The 15,700-nt window shown below is 41.8% G+C and overlaps 1 protein-coding gene across 2 annotated transcripts; it reads left to right on the top strand.

Annotated features, from left to right (window-relative positions):
* Positions 1-8,715: 8,715 nt before the first annotated feature.
* On the top strand, positions 8,716-12,538 carry gja4 (gap junction protein alpha 4). Of its 2 annotated transcripts, none has more exons than XM_005728859.1 (2): positions 8,716-8,850; positions 10,564-12,538. In XM_005728859.1, exon 2 carries the CDS (start codon positions 10,567-10,569, stop codon positions 11,692-11,694), a length of 1,128 nt encoding a protein of 375 aa, XP_005728916.1. In that variant the 5' UTR covers positions 8,716-8,850; positions 10,564-10,566; the 3' UTR covers positions 11,695-12,538. The 2 variants fall into 2 exon arrangements, with proteins under 2 accessions (XP_005728916.1, XP_005728915.1); XM_005728858.1 differs by having other exon boundaries at positions 10,558-12,538.
* Positions 12,539-15,700: the final 3,162 nt, after the last annotated feature.

Genomic DNA, 15,700 nt, shown 5'->3' with positions numbered 1-15,700 from the left:
GGATGTTGTTGTTTGTTGATTTGGTTTTTCCACTCAGGTGTCGGAGCGTTCGATAAATTGTGTGGTATTCGTGCTTTGAGGCTGCTTCTTCCAAGTCAGCCGCTACTTGGTTCCAGTAAGCCTCACGTTCTTCCTTCATTCTGCATCGGACGTCATTGCTGAGCTGACAATATCGCTCAAAGTCGACCAGCTTCACACATTTTTGTTCATCTATCATATCGAGGCATTCATCGGATATCCATGGCTGTGTTCGGCGGCTTATGGGAGGGCACAGTTCTTTGGTGCTTTCCATGATGGCGTCCGAAACTTGTTGCTCTTCAACGTTGACGCCTTGAGATGGCACCAGTGTTGCAAAACGGTTGGATAATGCTTTTTGAAATTCCGCCTTGCGAGCGGGATCTAACAGGCATTTCCAGTCGAGCTTTGCAGATGGGCGCTATTTGCGTTTGGCTCTTTGTAGTTGAAGTTTTATCACTGCACGCACAAGATAGTGGTCTGATCCACAATCTGGGCTGCACATCGAACAAACATCCTTAAGTGATGATCAGAAACGGGAGTTGATCAGGATGTAGTCCAACATCGGCGAATCGTCGCCCATTGGATTTCGTCATGTGAGTTGATGTTTCTTTGGATGTTGAAATTGGGTGTTTCCGATGATGAAGTTGTAGGTGTTGGTGAAGGAAAAAAGGCGCAAACCATTGTTATTCATTACACCATGTCCAAAACGGCTCATCGTGCTTTCCCACCCAGTCCGATTGGTGCCTGTGTGGGCGTTGAAGTCTCCAGCCAGTATGATCAATTCGGTCTGTGAGACTGAATCCAACATGTGTTGTAGTTGGTTATAGAAATCATCCTTGGCTGGGTCTGGACTTGTCTCAGTTGGTGCGTAGATGGTGTCGAGGTGTGTTTTGATGGTACCGCTGATGGTGAGCACTGCAAGGCAATCGGAGATCGGCTGGAATGCGACGACACTCTTGGTTGCACGACGGGCAACTATGAAGCCGACTCCTGCCTTTCGTTTTTCTCCACCCCAACAGTAGAGTGCCATCTGGTTGTCGGTGAACGGTGGTTCGACGACCATCTTTCCCGATGCTGTGAGTTATAGTTCGGATAAAGCTGGAATGTCGATTTTGCAGCTCAGGAGTTCTTTGGCAATTATTTCTTTTTGGCCGATGTGGTGACCAGTTCGAACATTCCACACGGCGATTTGTATTTCCACTTTCAGTGTGATGATCTTTCGGTTTCTTCGGCCAGTAGCCCATTTCTCACCAGCATCCTGGTTCCCCAATACTGGTGCATCGGCTGCCCCGGATGCGGTAGCATTAAACGAAGAATTTAATTCAGAGCTGTCCATCGGATTCGTACCTGTATTCCCCGGTCTCCCGGTTCTGGTCACTTCGGCAGGGTGACCACCTTCCTCCTTTTGCAGTCGGGCTTAGGACGGTCCTTGGCGGAGTAAAGACATGCAGTTAGTGAGGTTAGGTCTATTGGTGATTCTAAATTGTCCAAAGGTGTGAAAGTCTGTGAATGGTTGTCTGTCTGTGTTAGCCCTGCCCTCTGTTACCCAGCCTGTTGCCCGATGACACCAATCCTGAACTATGTAAGAAAAAGAAGAAGAATGTATGGTTGTTTTAATCATGAATAATGGTACTCATCTACTACTGAATTTGACACCTAACATTAGCTACAGCTGTTATGTAGATAGTCTAAATAAACTAACTACTGGTAAGTTAACAGCTAATCTAACATTAGCTAAAGTTTTGAGGAAACAATATGAATAAAACTTGAGTACAGTACCTCATCTAAAAGCGCAATTACTGGTTGAGCCATATTGTATATATTTTATCTGCAATAATGATGAACTACTAGACTTAAGGTGTGCCCAGTATGGATGAATTTTCCTTTGATGTGGAGACCAGAGACCACACAAAGTCAATGACATTTGGGGACTTCAAGTAAAATGGGTGAAAACAATCCCTTCTGTCAGCTTTGACGCAAGCGATTGAAGGGAGTACCAATAAGAGTGCAGGATACAGTTGATTGACAATATGACCTGACAGAAAATACATTAGAGCGTTACCTAAGTAACCGGAGCATATAATCTCGCAAATGACCAACCACCGGTTTTAAGGCAACATGCGATGAGAGAATTGCTTACAGTGTTAATGCAGCTTCAGTCTTATATTATAATTTTACTGAGAGACCCCAGCTCACAAGTTACATAAGCTGTTTTCCCTCATTAAATCCAGAAAATGTTGGGAGAGTCAGGTCGGGACACAGTCAGCTGTAGTCTTTTAAGACATAATGTAGTGGGCAGGAGTTAGTTCTACTGCTGGTAATACTTGGTAATATTTGGTATAGGTGAGGATGCTGACCAGCTGAAGCTGTGTCGATGTGGACATCTGCGAGACAAGCTGGCAATATAAATACTGTTTAATGTCCATTTAGACCTAGTCAGATACTTACAGTTTTACATGCATCCATCAGATACTAACTAGAAAAGTTCAGGTCTGCAGTGCATGTGTAAAACTACTATAGTGTACATTTAAGTCAGTGAGAACAGTTTTTGAATTCATGCCAAGCATCAGATGATCACTCGTAAGAGGGCTTGCCTCTGGATGTCTGGAGTTTTGATCTCCTCCATACCTGCTTCATACCCTGGAGGACGGGACTATGGCTCCCCACACTCCCTAGCAGATCGTTACATGGAGAAACCTTTGGAATGCAAGCATGCTGATCCACACAGGTGTACACACAGGTATTCACAGACGCGGACTACAGCTTTCTTGGCTGCTGCCTCAAAGCACATTGTGCGCTGTCTATCTTGCGTGCTGCACAATATCGTTTATTATTTAGTATCTACTGATATCTACTGCTAGCTAGTTTATTGTGATGGTGCTGTTTTTTTATTATATTGCTCTTTGTTGTTTGCTTTCTCTTCTGTTTTTTTCTCCATACAGGTGACCCAGGTGTTTTGGGTTTTTTTGTTTGTTTGTTTTTTTCTTTCTTCCCCCCCTTCTCACCGTCTCTTCTCCCCTTTGGTTTTCTTTCTCTCCCTCTCTTTCTTTCATTCTTTCTCCCTGTCCTATCCCCCAGTCATGTCTTTGACTTTGACTTTGATTTATTTTTTGCCAGAGTGTATTATGCCCAGTGGACAGAACTAATTGATCCCCTACAAAAGTCCGGCCAGTCAATTGATCCCCAAACAAATGGGATGTGCGCTGTAGCTGGTTCATGCCCTTCGGGCTTTTGATAAGGGGAAACTTGCTGATCCTCCTTGTCCGGCTTTTCTAATAAAGATGTCAGCAGCTGCCAATGTGCACTTTCATGGCAATGCTCCAAGCTGGCTCCAATCAATAGTGTCTGTCCATAGGTGTAACAAGACTGGGTGACACAGTGTACTGTAAGAGGACCACACTGAGATCTAGACACCACTATGGGTAGGCGGCCTGACTTCATCAGGGACACATGGGAGACATACGAGGGAGTAAGAGTAAAGAGGAGAACTCTGAATTCTTAAGATATAATCGAACAATATAAATCGTAAAGAACCAGATACAGGATATAGCTGTATTTAGTTTCAGCTATCACTGTTGAAATCCCTGTCACAACCCTTCTCCCCGCAGCCGGTGTATCTATGTATATCTTTATCGCTTCAGAAGAACTACAGCTCTGCCTGTGTCATGCATATTTCATCAAAAAAATACGCAAAGCTGTGCAACCCAGAATCCATAGCTGATGTAGTGTTGACATCTTTACTAACCAGACAGCAGTGATAGACACACAGTGCCTGCTGTGCGGGAAATTTACTGTTAACACAACTGATAGAGTCAATCTTGTGAAGAAATAAGATTTTCACATTAAGACTTGAAACTTAATTTTTGCACAATAAAACATGGCAAAAGGTCTTTGCATTTCTCTCTGAGTGTGACGGCTGTGACACAGTGATGTTAGGGAAATGCAGCTGCATCCGTTTTCGATCGTAACATTGTAACATCATACATCATCAGTGTTATTTTTAACCCTAACCCCCTTATATGTCCCCTTATATGAAGGGAGGGAGTATGTTCCATTTGTGTGTGTGTCTGTCTGTTTGTTAGCAGCCTAGCATCCACAGGTTTCAAGATATCATGCTAAAGTTTTGTGTGATAACAGATATCAGTAACAAGCTCATGCACATGTGAAAATCAGTTAAAAACGAATATTACCCACAATTTTCTATAGATCATCTTCAAACATCACAACTTTATAGCATGCCTTGGCAGTCATGAGCAGGCTAAGTGCTGGCACCATCAACTTCCCTGTTAGTGCCTAAGGTCAAAACTGACCATGAAGAAAATTTTTGAGAAACTGTATCAAACAATATATCATATGAAAGGTCATGTAGAGAGCTATGTTTAAAGATAATAAAATACACCATTTCAGTAGGTAATACTTCAAGGTCATAGGGCAAAGGTCAAGGTCACATGAATCAGGAAAAAGCTTTAATTTCTATTGGTGTATTTCCTAACTTTAAAGCAATGTATTAGTCAGTGGGGGACATAAGCACTTTCTTTGTTTGTACAAAATTATATGGCATCAAAGTTACAAATAAAAATGATTATACTACACCAGATTTCCACATTAACAATGCTGACATCAGCACATTTTAGAGGCAATCGTGGCTCAAGAGTTGTCAGTTCATCTTGTGATCGCAAGGTTGCCGGTTCGAGCCCCGGCTTGGACAGTCTCGGTCGTTGTGTCCTTGAGCAAGACACTTCACCTACCGCCTACTGGTGATGGCCAGAGGGGCCGATGGATCGATATGGCAGCCTCGCTTCTGTCAGTCTGCCCCAGGGCAGCTGTGGCTACAACTGTAGCTTGCCTCCACCAGTGTGTGAATGTGAGAGTGAATGAATTGTGGAATCGTAAAGCACTTTGAGGGTCTTGAAAAGCACTATATAAATGCAATCCATTATTATTATTATTATTTAATAAAAACACCATAAAATATCAATATCTTTTGAATTGCCCTTGCCCTTCAGGGGGAAGGTGCAATCTCTGAGTGTTTGCTTTGTATACAATAAACATTAAAATTGCACAAAAATGCCAAATGTAGCAAAAATTGCGCAAATTGTTAGTTAATTTCTTTTTTTAATTGTAAGATGGTTCAATAAACACTCCAGTTTTTTAAAAGAGAATTATTTTAGCAATTTTTTCACAGTTCAGGCTTTAAAGTGTTAAAACAAAAACAAGAAATCCAAGAGTGTAAATCACCGCAAATAAAGGCCCACATAAATGTATTAATCAGTGTTGAAAAAAGATGAAAGCAGGTGGGCACATGAGCAAAAATAGTGCTGATAAAACAACATAATGAACAAGACTAAGCTTTCAGCAGCTGTCCTAGCATCTTCGTGAGAATGTAATGAGATAATACTGGCATCAAAAAAACATCACAGCTACAATAACATAAAGTAAAATGCTCATTGTGTTAGTTTAGAGTTTTTAGCAGTTTTTCATCTGCTAGTTAGGACTAACTATAAACTGTATATAGATGATGGACATGGCCTTATGCTCCTATAGCCTTGAGTTGTGGAGCCAGATGTGACCAAATTTAGACAAGCGGGTGATCAGCAAACTGGCCCATAAGCCTCATGGGTGCAATGCATAGATACAGCTACCTGCTTACTGGTGCAAAAGGCAGACCAATAAAATATTAGAATTTCATTCACAAATACCAGAGCAAAAGCTTAGACAGGCCATACCACACAGCAGGTCATGCTGTTTGTCATGTAATTTATTTAAAAGGCACCTGCAGAGCAAACACTGTGAGATTCACCAGATGGTTGTCAGTTACCCCTGCCTGTATCGAAAGCCTTGTCAAACCTTAACAAAACCCAAAGAATCCAAAATTACAAAGTTATTTCAAAAGGGAGAAACAAAGGTTTTTGCACCAGGCTACAAATCTGTTAAATGCATCTCATTACTCGTAGAGATCAATTCATTCACTCACCAGCCTCAAGCAACCAATCGAGAAACTGCAGTCCAGAACTCATAGTATTGCTCTTACCACACATATCGGGAGTCGGGGTTGGGTGGGGGTGGGTATATTGGAGAAATGGAAATTCTGACATAATGATGGAACCAGACAAAATGTCAGATATATTTTATCTGTGAACTTAAAAATTGGCATGTCAGCAAGTTTCAGGGTTGCTTTCGAGATATTTTACTGGATAAGTGAAAATTCTGCCCTGCCGCTGATTGCAGAAACAGTCGGGGACCACCAAAGTCTCATATCCATTAGAGAAAAGGATTATCTGCACAGTAATGTCACAACATAACTGTTAGGACTTTTTCAGTGTAGATGAAAACGCTGGAAAGATCAGCATGTCTTTAGTTTTTGTAAAAAATAGTTTTTTACCTCAGCGAACTGTGTCAGAAGGTAAAGAGCAATCGGATATGAGGTGTTGTGGCTTGTTTTACTGCAGGCAGTGTTTGCAGTTAATCATTTAGCAAAGCAAGGTGAGGGTGATTTAGCACCCCGTCCTTTATTTATTAATGTTAAAGAAGAAAAGCACACAAACATAGCCATGATTTGTTTGCTGTCACTACTTTCTTTTTTTTCTAAGGGGACTGAAGCTGTCAAGTGAATGGATGAGGGCATTGTTGCTTCATTTTAACCTGCGGGAATACACCTGTCTGTATCGTTTAAGCCTTGTAGTTTTACCAGATGCAAGCCAACAAAGAGAACCTCAAAATCCTTCTCTCTCGTCCCCCACCAAAACTCATAATGGGATGTTCTTTGAATTACTTCTCCCACTCTATATTCATATCTGCATTATTGAGCTAGCCGATGCACACTCAGGACCGAATCACTCATAAAATACAATAGCGAATGAGTATCTGTATCCAGCAGTGAGGAATTGATTGAAGTTGAGGCAGGCAATTAGTTTCATTGATAACTGTACCGGTAGGGAAGAACACACCGAACACAGGAAGACATAGTGCATCTCCTGAATGGAAACAGTTCTATTACTCTCTGTCGGGTGTCCTCACTTCTCTCTTCGCCATTCATCTGCAGATGTAATGACCAAAGAAAAGAGCAAGACGATGATCTGTCAGAGTGATTCACTGTCAATTTACTGGGCTTTCTACCCTGGTCCGCTTTGTGCAGCAGCCGGTGAGATGAACCCGGCCTCCTAATTCTTCTCAAAATCTACATACTGACACTTTATAATAGCACAGTGATGATTTTGAGCGGTTGAGAGGAGATGATTTTTCAGGAAAACCTTTAATTGGCCCGAGTGTGCCATCAGACAGTTATAAGTGCACTGGTGATAAGTGGCTCAACTGGGACAGACTATGCTGTGACATGCAATCTGGTGTTGTACAGCGTTGTGACTAACAAGGCCGTTTTTTGTGTAATTGTGAGTAAAATTTTCACTTAAAAGGAATCACTATTTTAAATTCTTGGTGACTTGAGAAGGGTTTAATTCTCAGAGAAGTGGTTTAACATATTCAATTAAACGTTCAGCATCTTCTTTTGCAGTCTGTATTCGTAGTCTAAAAAAAGAAAGGTTTTTTTTCTTAATTCAGTCTATGACCTCAAGGTTTTGTATTATTCCTATCTTAAATAGGGATAGAATATGTGATTTATATCATATACATTGACTATAGCCAAACATCTGCAACCAAACCTGTGCTCAACTAGCCTATTGTCTGGGCCTTGAATGAAAAAAAAGAAGTAAAAGCATACATGGTCTGACTGCAGACTTCCAAGAAGCACAGCAAGAAGACAAACTCTTTTGCAGCAAGAGTTTGTCCTCATGTGCTGTGCAGCAAAGCAGTACAGCAATGCGACTTACTCTAGATTAGATGGTACCTTAATAAGTCACGTGTACACACACAGCTATACACAATACAAAGTAAATTCTTTTTAAAAATTTAAATATAGAATGATGATAACAAAATACAAGCCCTTGGGGATTCAAACAAATTAAATCCACGTACAGTTTTCAGCTTTGAAAAAACAGGAAGTTATGAATAAAGATGGAATTCAGTCAAAAACCGATTTACGTAAGTTAAACAATATTCACATTACAGCCAATTACGGGGCTTTATTGAAGAGATTTGCTTCTTGGAAATAAGGGGACTGGCGCCGTTATGTGGCATGATGTAAAATTACAGGAGTCTACTATCAACAATCACAGTAGGCGAGAATATAAGGTTCATAAGGCTGCACAGATATGGACAGATATAGATGGTTTATCCTGCACTCTTGGGAGCGAAATCAGATAAACGTCACTGGTATTTAAAATGCTTATTAATTGATGGTTATTCGTTTTTATACGCTAGAAAAACAATTATAACTCAGTCTGCCCCAATAATGTGCACAAAGTGATCGACTTACAAAATACGTTTATTTATGTTCATTTGTACTCCACAGCAACGTGTTAAAACATTTTTGTCACTCCCTTCTCTACAAAGGCCATACTATTACTTTTTTCCCAAACTCTTGCACCTCTAACCTTTAAATTGCCGAAGGCAGGCGACATTCCCATGCAATTAATGCAAATCTGCGGTCTTTAAACAAAGCTAAGACCAGAGCGCAGTTAACCAGAACCGCTGTGAGTTCATCCATCCCATTTCCTGGACCAAGTTCCTGAGGGAGGGCCGGTTTGAGCAAGCATGGGAAAGTTCTCCCCACTTTTTCCGATTACATCGATTCTTTTTAAAGAAGGCAAAACATAACCCGACCGGAGCAGCAGTGTAGTCCACCACTGGATAGAGCGGAGGTGACATTAAAGACGCACTGTTTGCTGGGACCCGTGAGGCTGTAAGGAGACAAACCCGGCTTCTAGAGAGAGAAAGGTGAGAAGGTTTTCCGTGAGAAAACAACAACAACAACAAAAAAAGGCGGGCATATACACTCTATACAGTTCTGATTAGTTGTCAGTGACCGAATTATACTCTACGTTGTTTGACATATTTTTATTTATTGGATTCCTTTTTTTGTAATTAATATTAACTTAGTAATATTTTTAAAGCGATTTACACTTGGGCTGAAACCTTAAAACCATCTTTTCAGGGATGGATGATAGGCTAGTCCTAGAATAAAATCTATTTTCAATGGAGAATTTATTCTTTTTGATGGCTTGTTAAAGTTGTTCTTGAACTTTGGTAGATCTTACAACGAGTCTGCTTCTTATTCTTTTCCTTCTGTGTTGTTAAAGTCGGACAGTAATAAGCCGGGCGGCTTTAAAACTACTTTAAAAGGGAGACCTGCTTCACCTTTATTTGACTTGTTGATTATTTTTTTCTTTTGTGTTGTTGCTTTGATACTTAATATGGATGGTCTGCTTTATCAACTCAATGCTATGCTTTTCCCATCTCCTACAGTGACCTCCAACTAGTCTGCTGATATTCTGTGGTATGTTTTGTAGAGATAACAGCCATCCTCGAGACAATACCCCCGAAAGAGGATCAGTCAAGTTAGCGATTTCTGTGCCTGTTCAGCTGGGGCCAGTATCCCTGACAGTTCATTGAAACTCCTCGTGCTGTCAGAAGAGTTTTTAGTTTCCCTGTCTGAGACGTTTTTCCTTCTCACGGGGGAGAAAATAACAGACAAATATTAATAGAATAAACAAATAGACAAGTGTCACAGCAGAGCCTGAACTCACTCACACAGGATGTTTATTCAGTTGTGTGTGTGTGTGTGTGTGTGTGTGTGTGCGCGCGCGCGCGCGCTGAGTTTCCCGACAAGCCACCGACTGTGTCATTTCTCGTTAACGATTTCCACGGCTTCCATTTCCATTACTGACAACATTTTATTTTTTAAAATGAAATCAATTAAACTGTATAATTAAAGTGTGCATAAATGAACTGATTCATCCAGCCCAGAATAGAATATATTCTTTGTGCCTGCATTATGTAAACGTTGCTTCATTTGGACTTGTTCACCCCGGTTTGCTGCGAACAGACAAAGTGTACACCCCTTCCCATTCATTCTAAAAGCTAACTTTGGCAGCATATGTTTTTGTTTTAGTTCATTTTAGTGGGGGGCTCACTTTTTCACGTCTCCATGATGAGGAGTTGGGGCCCCACCTTAACAAGAGTGTGAGCTCATGGAAGAACTAATAGGGGGGCTTCAGCCAGATATACGTTCCTCAGCAAATAGAGACACCATTATGCTGAAAAGGTTGGAGAAACTTAGCTCATTTGCTGCTTATAGGTGTGATTAAATGTTTATGCTCTGGCTATGAGTTTTGAAAAGCACTAACAATTTTGTAATGGTAATAACAATGTGCCAGGTAGGTGATTAAGTGTAACAATGGTTCAGCCTGTTTAGCGACTGAGCAGTCAAGAAAACGAGGCCATATGACCCATATTAAAAACTAGACCTGTAGACAAGTTTAATGGGTCCATGCTACCTGACTGAACAGCTTTCACTTGAGATTAGAGTTTGAGGTGAAAAAGGTGTAGATTGTGATAGGTTATTACTTATATATGCTACAAAATCCTACCAAAACTTATGCACCTTTTGTGGGTAACTTTAATGACCTGTTGTCTCCATGTTAGGAGCAGAGGATGTCCAGAGCTGACTGGTCCTTCCTGGAGCACCTGCTGGAGGAGGGCCAGGAGTATTCAACAGCTATTGGCCGGGTCTGGCTTACCGTACTCTTTCTGTTTCGCATGCTGGTACTGGGAACTGCTGCTGAGTCTGCCTGGGATGACGAGCAAGCAGACTTTGTTTGCAATACCATCCAGCCTGGCTGCACTGCTGTTTGCTACGATAAAGCCTTCCCTATATCCCACTTCCGCTACTTTGTCCTCCAGGTCATCTTCGTCTCCACGCCGACCATCTTTTACTTTGGATATGTGGCTATAAGGGCTGGGAAGGACAGGAGAAAAGATGATGAGAAGCAAGCTGAAGAAGGAGGTGCTGGTGGAAGAAAAAATGGGCTAGTTCACACAGAAAGAGGCAATATCACAAAAAATGAAGAGACAGAGAAAGAAAAGAGTGGCATGAAAGGCAGAAGGCTAGAGAAGTCTCCCGAGGTGCCCAAACTGAAAGGCAGGCTGCTGGGAGCATACGCATTCAGCATCTTATTGAAAGTCCTCTTAGAGGTCGGCTTTATTGTTGGGCTTTGGTTCCTTTACAGTGGCTTCTTCATTGCACCAAAGTTTGAGTGTAAAAAGTACCCTTGTCCCCACACGGTGGACTGCTTTGTGTCTCGACCCACAGAAAAGACTATTTTCACCATCTATACTCAGGTGATTGCTGCCATCTCCCTGTTACTAAACCTCATCGAGCTCCTCCATCTGCTCCAGCTTGCCATCGCCTACCGCCTGGAGAAACGCCAGCAACAGGACTACCTACCTCGGCCCGAGCGGGAACCGGTGCGACAAAAGACTCCAGGACTCCAAACGGAGGCATCACAGGCTTATAAAGAAGGGGGCCATATTGAGCTCGCCGTGCAGAGTGAGGCTGCACGCTGTCCAAACCCCTGTGAGCGCTACGGGGACATGCCCATAGAGGTGAACTGGGGAACTGGAGATGCTGGGAGCGACGCGCTTCCCAGTTATGTGAACTGTATGGGTGCTATGAGAAAGACACATTCCCCTAGAGTCCATTATAAGAAACATGCACACCACACGGGAAAAACTACTAAGGGTGCTCATAAGGGACACTCAAAACAAAAGCATTATGTATGATGTAGTCAGTCAGATTGATGTTTCTATGGGAGTGTTTTTTGGGCTTCAGATTTTTTTTTATAAATATTTTCCTGCACACTTGACTATCAGGAGTGCACAGTAAGATACAGAAGAACAGCTACTGTACTGTGAACGTAATGCCTCAGAGGCTGACAGACACTCAAACAGAGATTTATCAGATAAATGGACCTATTCAAAATGAAAAATTTAAAGAGCACTCCCCAAGGCAAAGAAAATGAGACTCCACAGTGAGAGAAGATTAAAGTCATAAGATGCCTTAACGTTACATTTAATGGGTTTTTAGTGCTGAATGTGAAAGTGGGCTTTGGATAGGGTGTTGTGTGAGAGTTTACTGGAGAGTTAAATTTAAATATACTCCCTGGAGATTTGCACTGTAACTTCTTTTTGAAGCCAGTTCTCTCCCAAAGGCTCTGTCCACCCTGTGGAATGTACTGGTCTCTGGATCACGCTCAGGTCCCGGGAGGATAATGACTGCGTGGATGCAGGCACGCACGCATGCATGCACACACACAATATAATTTTGCCGCTCAAGTTGAGGATGCGGGCTTGCAGAGCAGGAGCAGAGGGAAAGGGGAAACCAAACTATGGGACTTATTATCGCCAATAACCGCAGCATAATAGCTACAAAGAAAACAGAGAGAAGGAAAGCACAACACACAGACAGGCATCCATTTGAATGAATGAAAACTAAACCTTTAGTCGGTTAGAGGTTGATCTTGCGCCGCGACCGGGGCTGAAAGCGGTACAGAAATGTACAAATTCAAAGAAAGGAAACGAGTTGTTCTGTGAAAACTGTATTTAATGTTTATTTTTGAGATATTGCAAAGTGATAATATTTATTATTTTTTTGAAGAAATAAAGTTTAAAGTATAATGAACATATGAAAAAAATCAATAACTGCATCACAGATATACTTTCAGAACCTTTCAGCCTGCTTTGTGTTCATCATGGTTTTATTCCCTTTCTTTCCCAAACACAGGGATGAGATTTCTATGGGGGAAAATCTCTCTTAAGCGACTGCTCACTTGCTGCTATCCAAATACTGTCTCCGCTACAGGAAATTAATCATTCAAGAGGAAGATAATAGATTAAATAATAGAAAGAGAGAGGTGTGGAGGAGAGGATGGGTTTTACACGCTATTATGAGCACAACCAACTGAGGGGAGAAAACGGGGGAAAAATGGAGGGAAAACACTTTTGACTTAATGGCTGTTTTCAAATATGTAACTGTGGCTGCACAGGCAACAAGGCCATCACTCAAAATGCCAGTAAAAGTTCATACGAGGAAGAATCGCACTTTATTCAGGCTCTATTTAATTTCCCCTGGAGTGCACTGCACTGATGGCCAACGCTGTTTTTTTTTTTTTTTCTTTTTGATGAAAGCAATTGATAAAATACAGAACTCAGCACCTTCGACAAAAGGTGCTCGCCCAGCCTCTGAAAGAATGTACTCATACGTCTTTTTTAGATTTGTAGCTCTGCAGCAATACAGCATTCATTTCCAGCAATTTACTGGACTGTCGATATGATGATAAGCAGTTATCTATGGCAGGAAAGGTGGTCGGTGGGAAATTCAAGTGAGGTGCGTGTGTGCGTGTGTGTGTTTGAGAGGTCAAATCTGCAACAAGCAGCTGAAGAATCTGACATTTACTTTCAGTTTACAGCAGTTTGTCAAAAAAAAAGAAATGTTATAGTGTGTAATAATAATAATAGGAAGCCTGTTTCTGTGTGCTTAAAGTGGAATGTGTTTTTATTGCAGGAGCATGTCAAGGATATATTGGCAGATACTGTTGAGAAAACAATCCAAACAGCATGCTGAAGCTGCCCACTTTAATGCCTGTTCACGAGAACTTGGCTAGCATCTGGCATTCCCGTGCAGCCCTTTTTTATTCTGTTTCTTTTTAAATCTCAGTCTGCATTCGCGTGTATGTGTCCGTGTAATTGTTTGTGTCTGTGTTTCCACAAAAAAGCCAAAAGGCCAAGGAACAGATTGCGCAGGGCGACCCGTATCAGCCCTCGCTCGCCTGCTGGAGCCAGACACCGAATAGCTGAAGTAGCTTTTGCGTCCGTCTTCCTCAATAGCCCATCAAGGTGGAGAGACTCGACGTCCTGCTCTACTCTATCTGCAGACTTAACTCTCACCTCCTGTTCAGCGAGGCAAATGTAAACCTAGGAGGATGAAAACAGCAGACAGTGTAGGTTATTTTGCTTCAGCCATTTTTTTTTTCAGAGAAATTCAGTTCCCTAGACGACAATGAAAGTGATCCGAGCGCATGTTTCTCTAATGGGGCAATTGAACATTTATAAAACACTCTCACATTTATTATTAGTCTGATTACAGATTATTCATGTCTAGATTATTTCCAATGATCTAAGGAACCAGTCACTTTCCAGATAATCTGATAGAATTTGCATTTGTTTAAATATACTTGCTCTCTGAAACTAACATGAAGGGAGTCCATAAGATGGGAAGAGCTGTATTAGTGAGAGAGGCTTATACTTGTAGTTAGAAAGGCAGCTCCTGGGATCAGATGCCATTCTTACTGTGTTTCCTGACATTGTTGAATTCTCTGCTGATGCGTTTCCTCAGTCTGCTGGTGAAGCCACACACAGTGCTGGTGCTAATCACACAAAGAAAGACAGTCTTTTAGTTTGGTGAATGAGCATACAGTACGTGGATACTCGTGGGCAAAGAGCTATGCTGAAGCATTTGGAGTATAAAGGAGTTTGAAGGGTCTTTAAATATCCGCCGAGCTCTAGCAGGTATTATAAAAGGTCAGCCGTTGTGCCGCCCACCTCTCATGCCCAGCACCAACCTTTGGAAGGACTTTAAAGGATTCACCTGCAATGAGTGCCAGGCTAGACAAAAACAGCCTGATCCAGTGTCATACTTCCTGCCAGCTGTACTGCTGAAAGCCCTGCATGTTTATAAGGAAAGGACCCCGAACAAGGCAAACAAGGCACTCAGATGCACAAACACGCTCTTAAGAAGGCCAGCATTACCTCACTTCACAAAACGCTTTCAGACAGCAGGCCTTAAAACAGCAGCTACAGGCTAGGTGAGGTCACCAAAACTGTGCAATGTTTCTTTAACTGGATGTGTTTAGAAATAATGTTTCCTGCAGTATTTTAGTAGCAATACTGGGGTTCATCTAAATGTGGAAAAGGCAAAGCTTACATGTGCCAACCCCCTTTGTTTCTCTTGAAATCTATGCAAACAATACCGACACACGAATCGCTCAGCATCCATAACAATGCACACGGTTCATGCACCACGTCTTTAATTTGGGCATTTGTGCTACTCAACAATATGCAACAGAAACACTTTGAGCAATTTCTAAATTTAAACTGTCGACAGGAAGTGGTCCTGTATCTGTTTCCCGTTCCAGTGTTGTTTCTCCCCGGGGACTTGTTGCTGAAGATTGTTCACCCTGACAATGGAGCCGCTGTGGGCATTGTTACATTGTTTTAAATGGACTCCCCTGTGTTTGCTGACCTTATGCCACTGCTGCCCCATCAAAGGGTGATGAGGAAAGTGGGCAAAGTGCCTGCTGTGTGTGTGGCTGGAGTCAATTAAGAGAGCCAATACCTCACAAACATCTTACAGAGAGCTGTGTATATGTGTACGCTGTGCTGTGCTACACATCAGTGTTTAAATCTGCACTGATCAATGTTTCATTTCCTCAAAAGACCAAGTGAACTTATGTGACATGGGTTAATTGTAGTGATGAACATATGTACAACATATTTATCTGACTCTTCAGTGTACAATGGAATATTTTTAGTTTGCCATATTAGGGCGGGATTGTAGAAATAATAGAGTGGCAACTTAGTTCAGAGGTTTGGAAAGTACTCTAGTAGGTTAAAAATTGCCGGTCTGAGGCCAGATGCTGGCATCTCCTTGTCTATGATTAAGTGTTTCTGCACGAGAAAAGGGTAGCAGGGGATATCAAAGATGGGCTGTCAGAAGTTCCATTTATATATA

The sequence above is a fragment of the Pundamilia nyererei genome, unplaced genomic scaffold, assembly GCF_000239375.1.
Source record: "Pundamilia nyererei isolate P.nyererei 1_Seehausen unplaced genomic scaffold, PunNye1.0 scaffold00030, whole genome shotgun sequence".
Lineage (NCBI taxonomy): Eukaryota > Metazoa > Chordata > Actinopteri > Cichliformes > Cichlidae > Pundamilia > Pundamilia nyererei.
The sequence above is the reverse complement of the archived record's forward strand: the minus strand, read 5'-3'. Positions and strand labels throughout refer to the sequence as shown.

Bases quoted from the DNA above. Each gene is read 5' to 3' on its own strand.
- gja4 (XM_005728859.1), top strand. From the start codon at position 10,567: ATGTCCAGAGCTGACTGGTCCTTCCTGGAGCACCTGCTGGAGGAGGGC.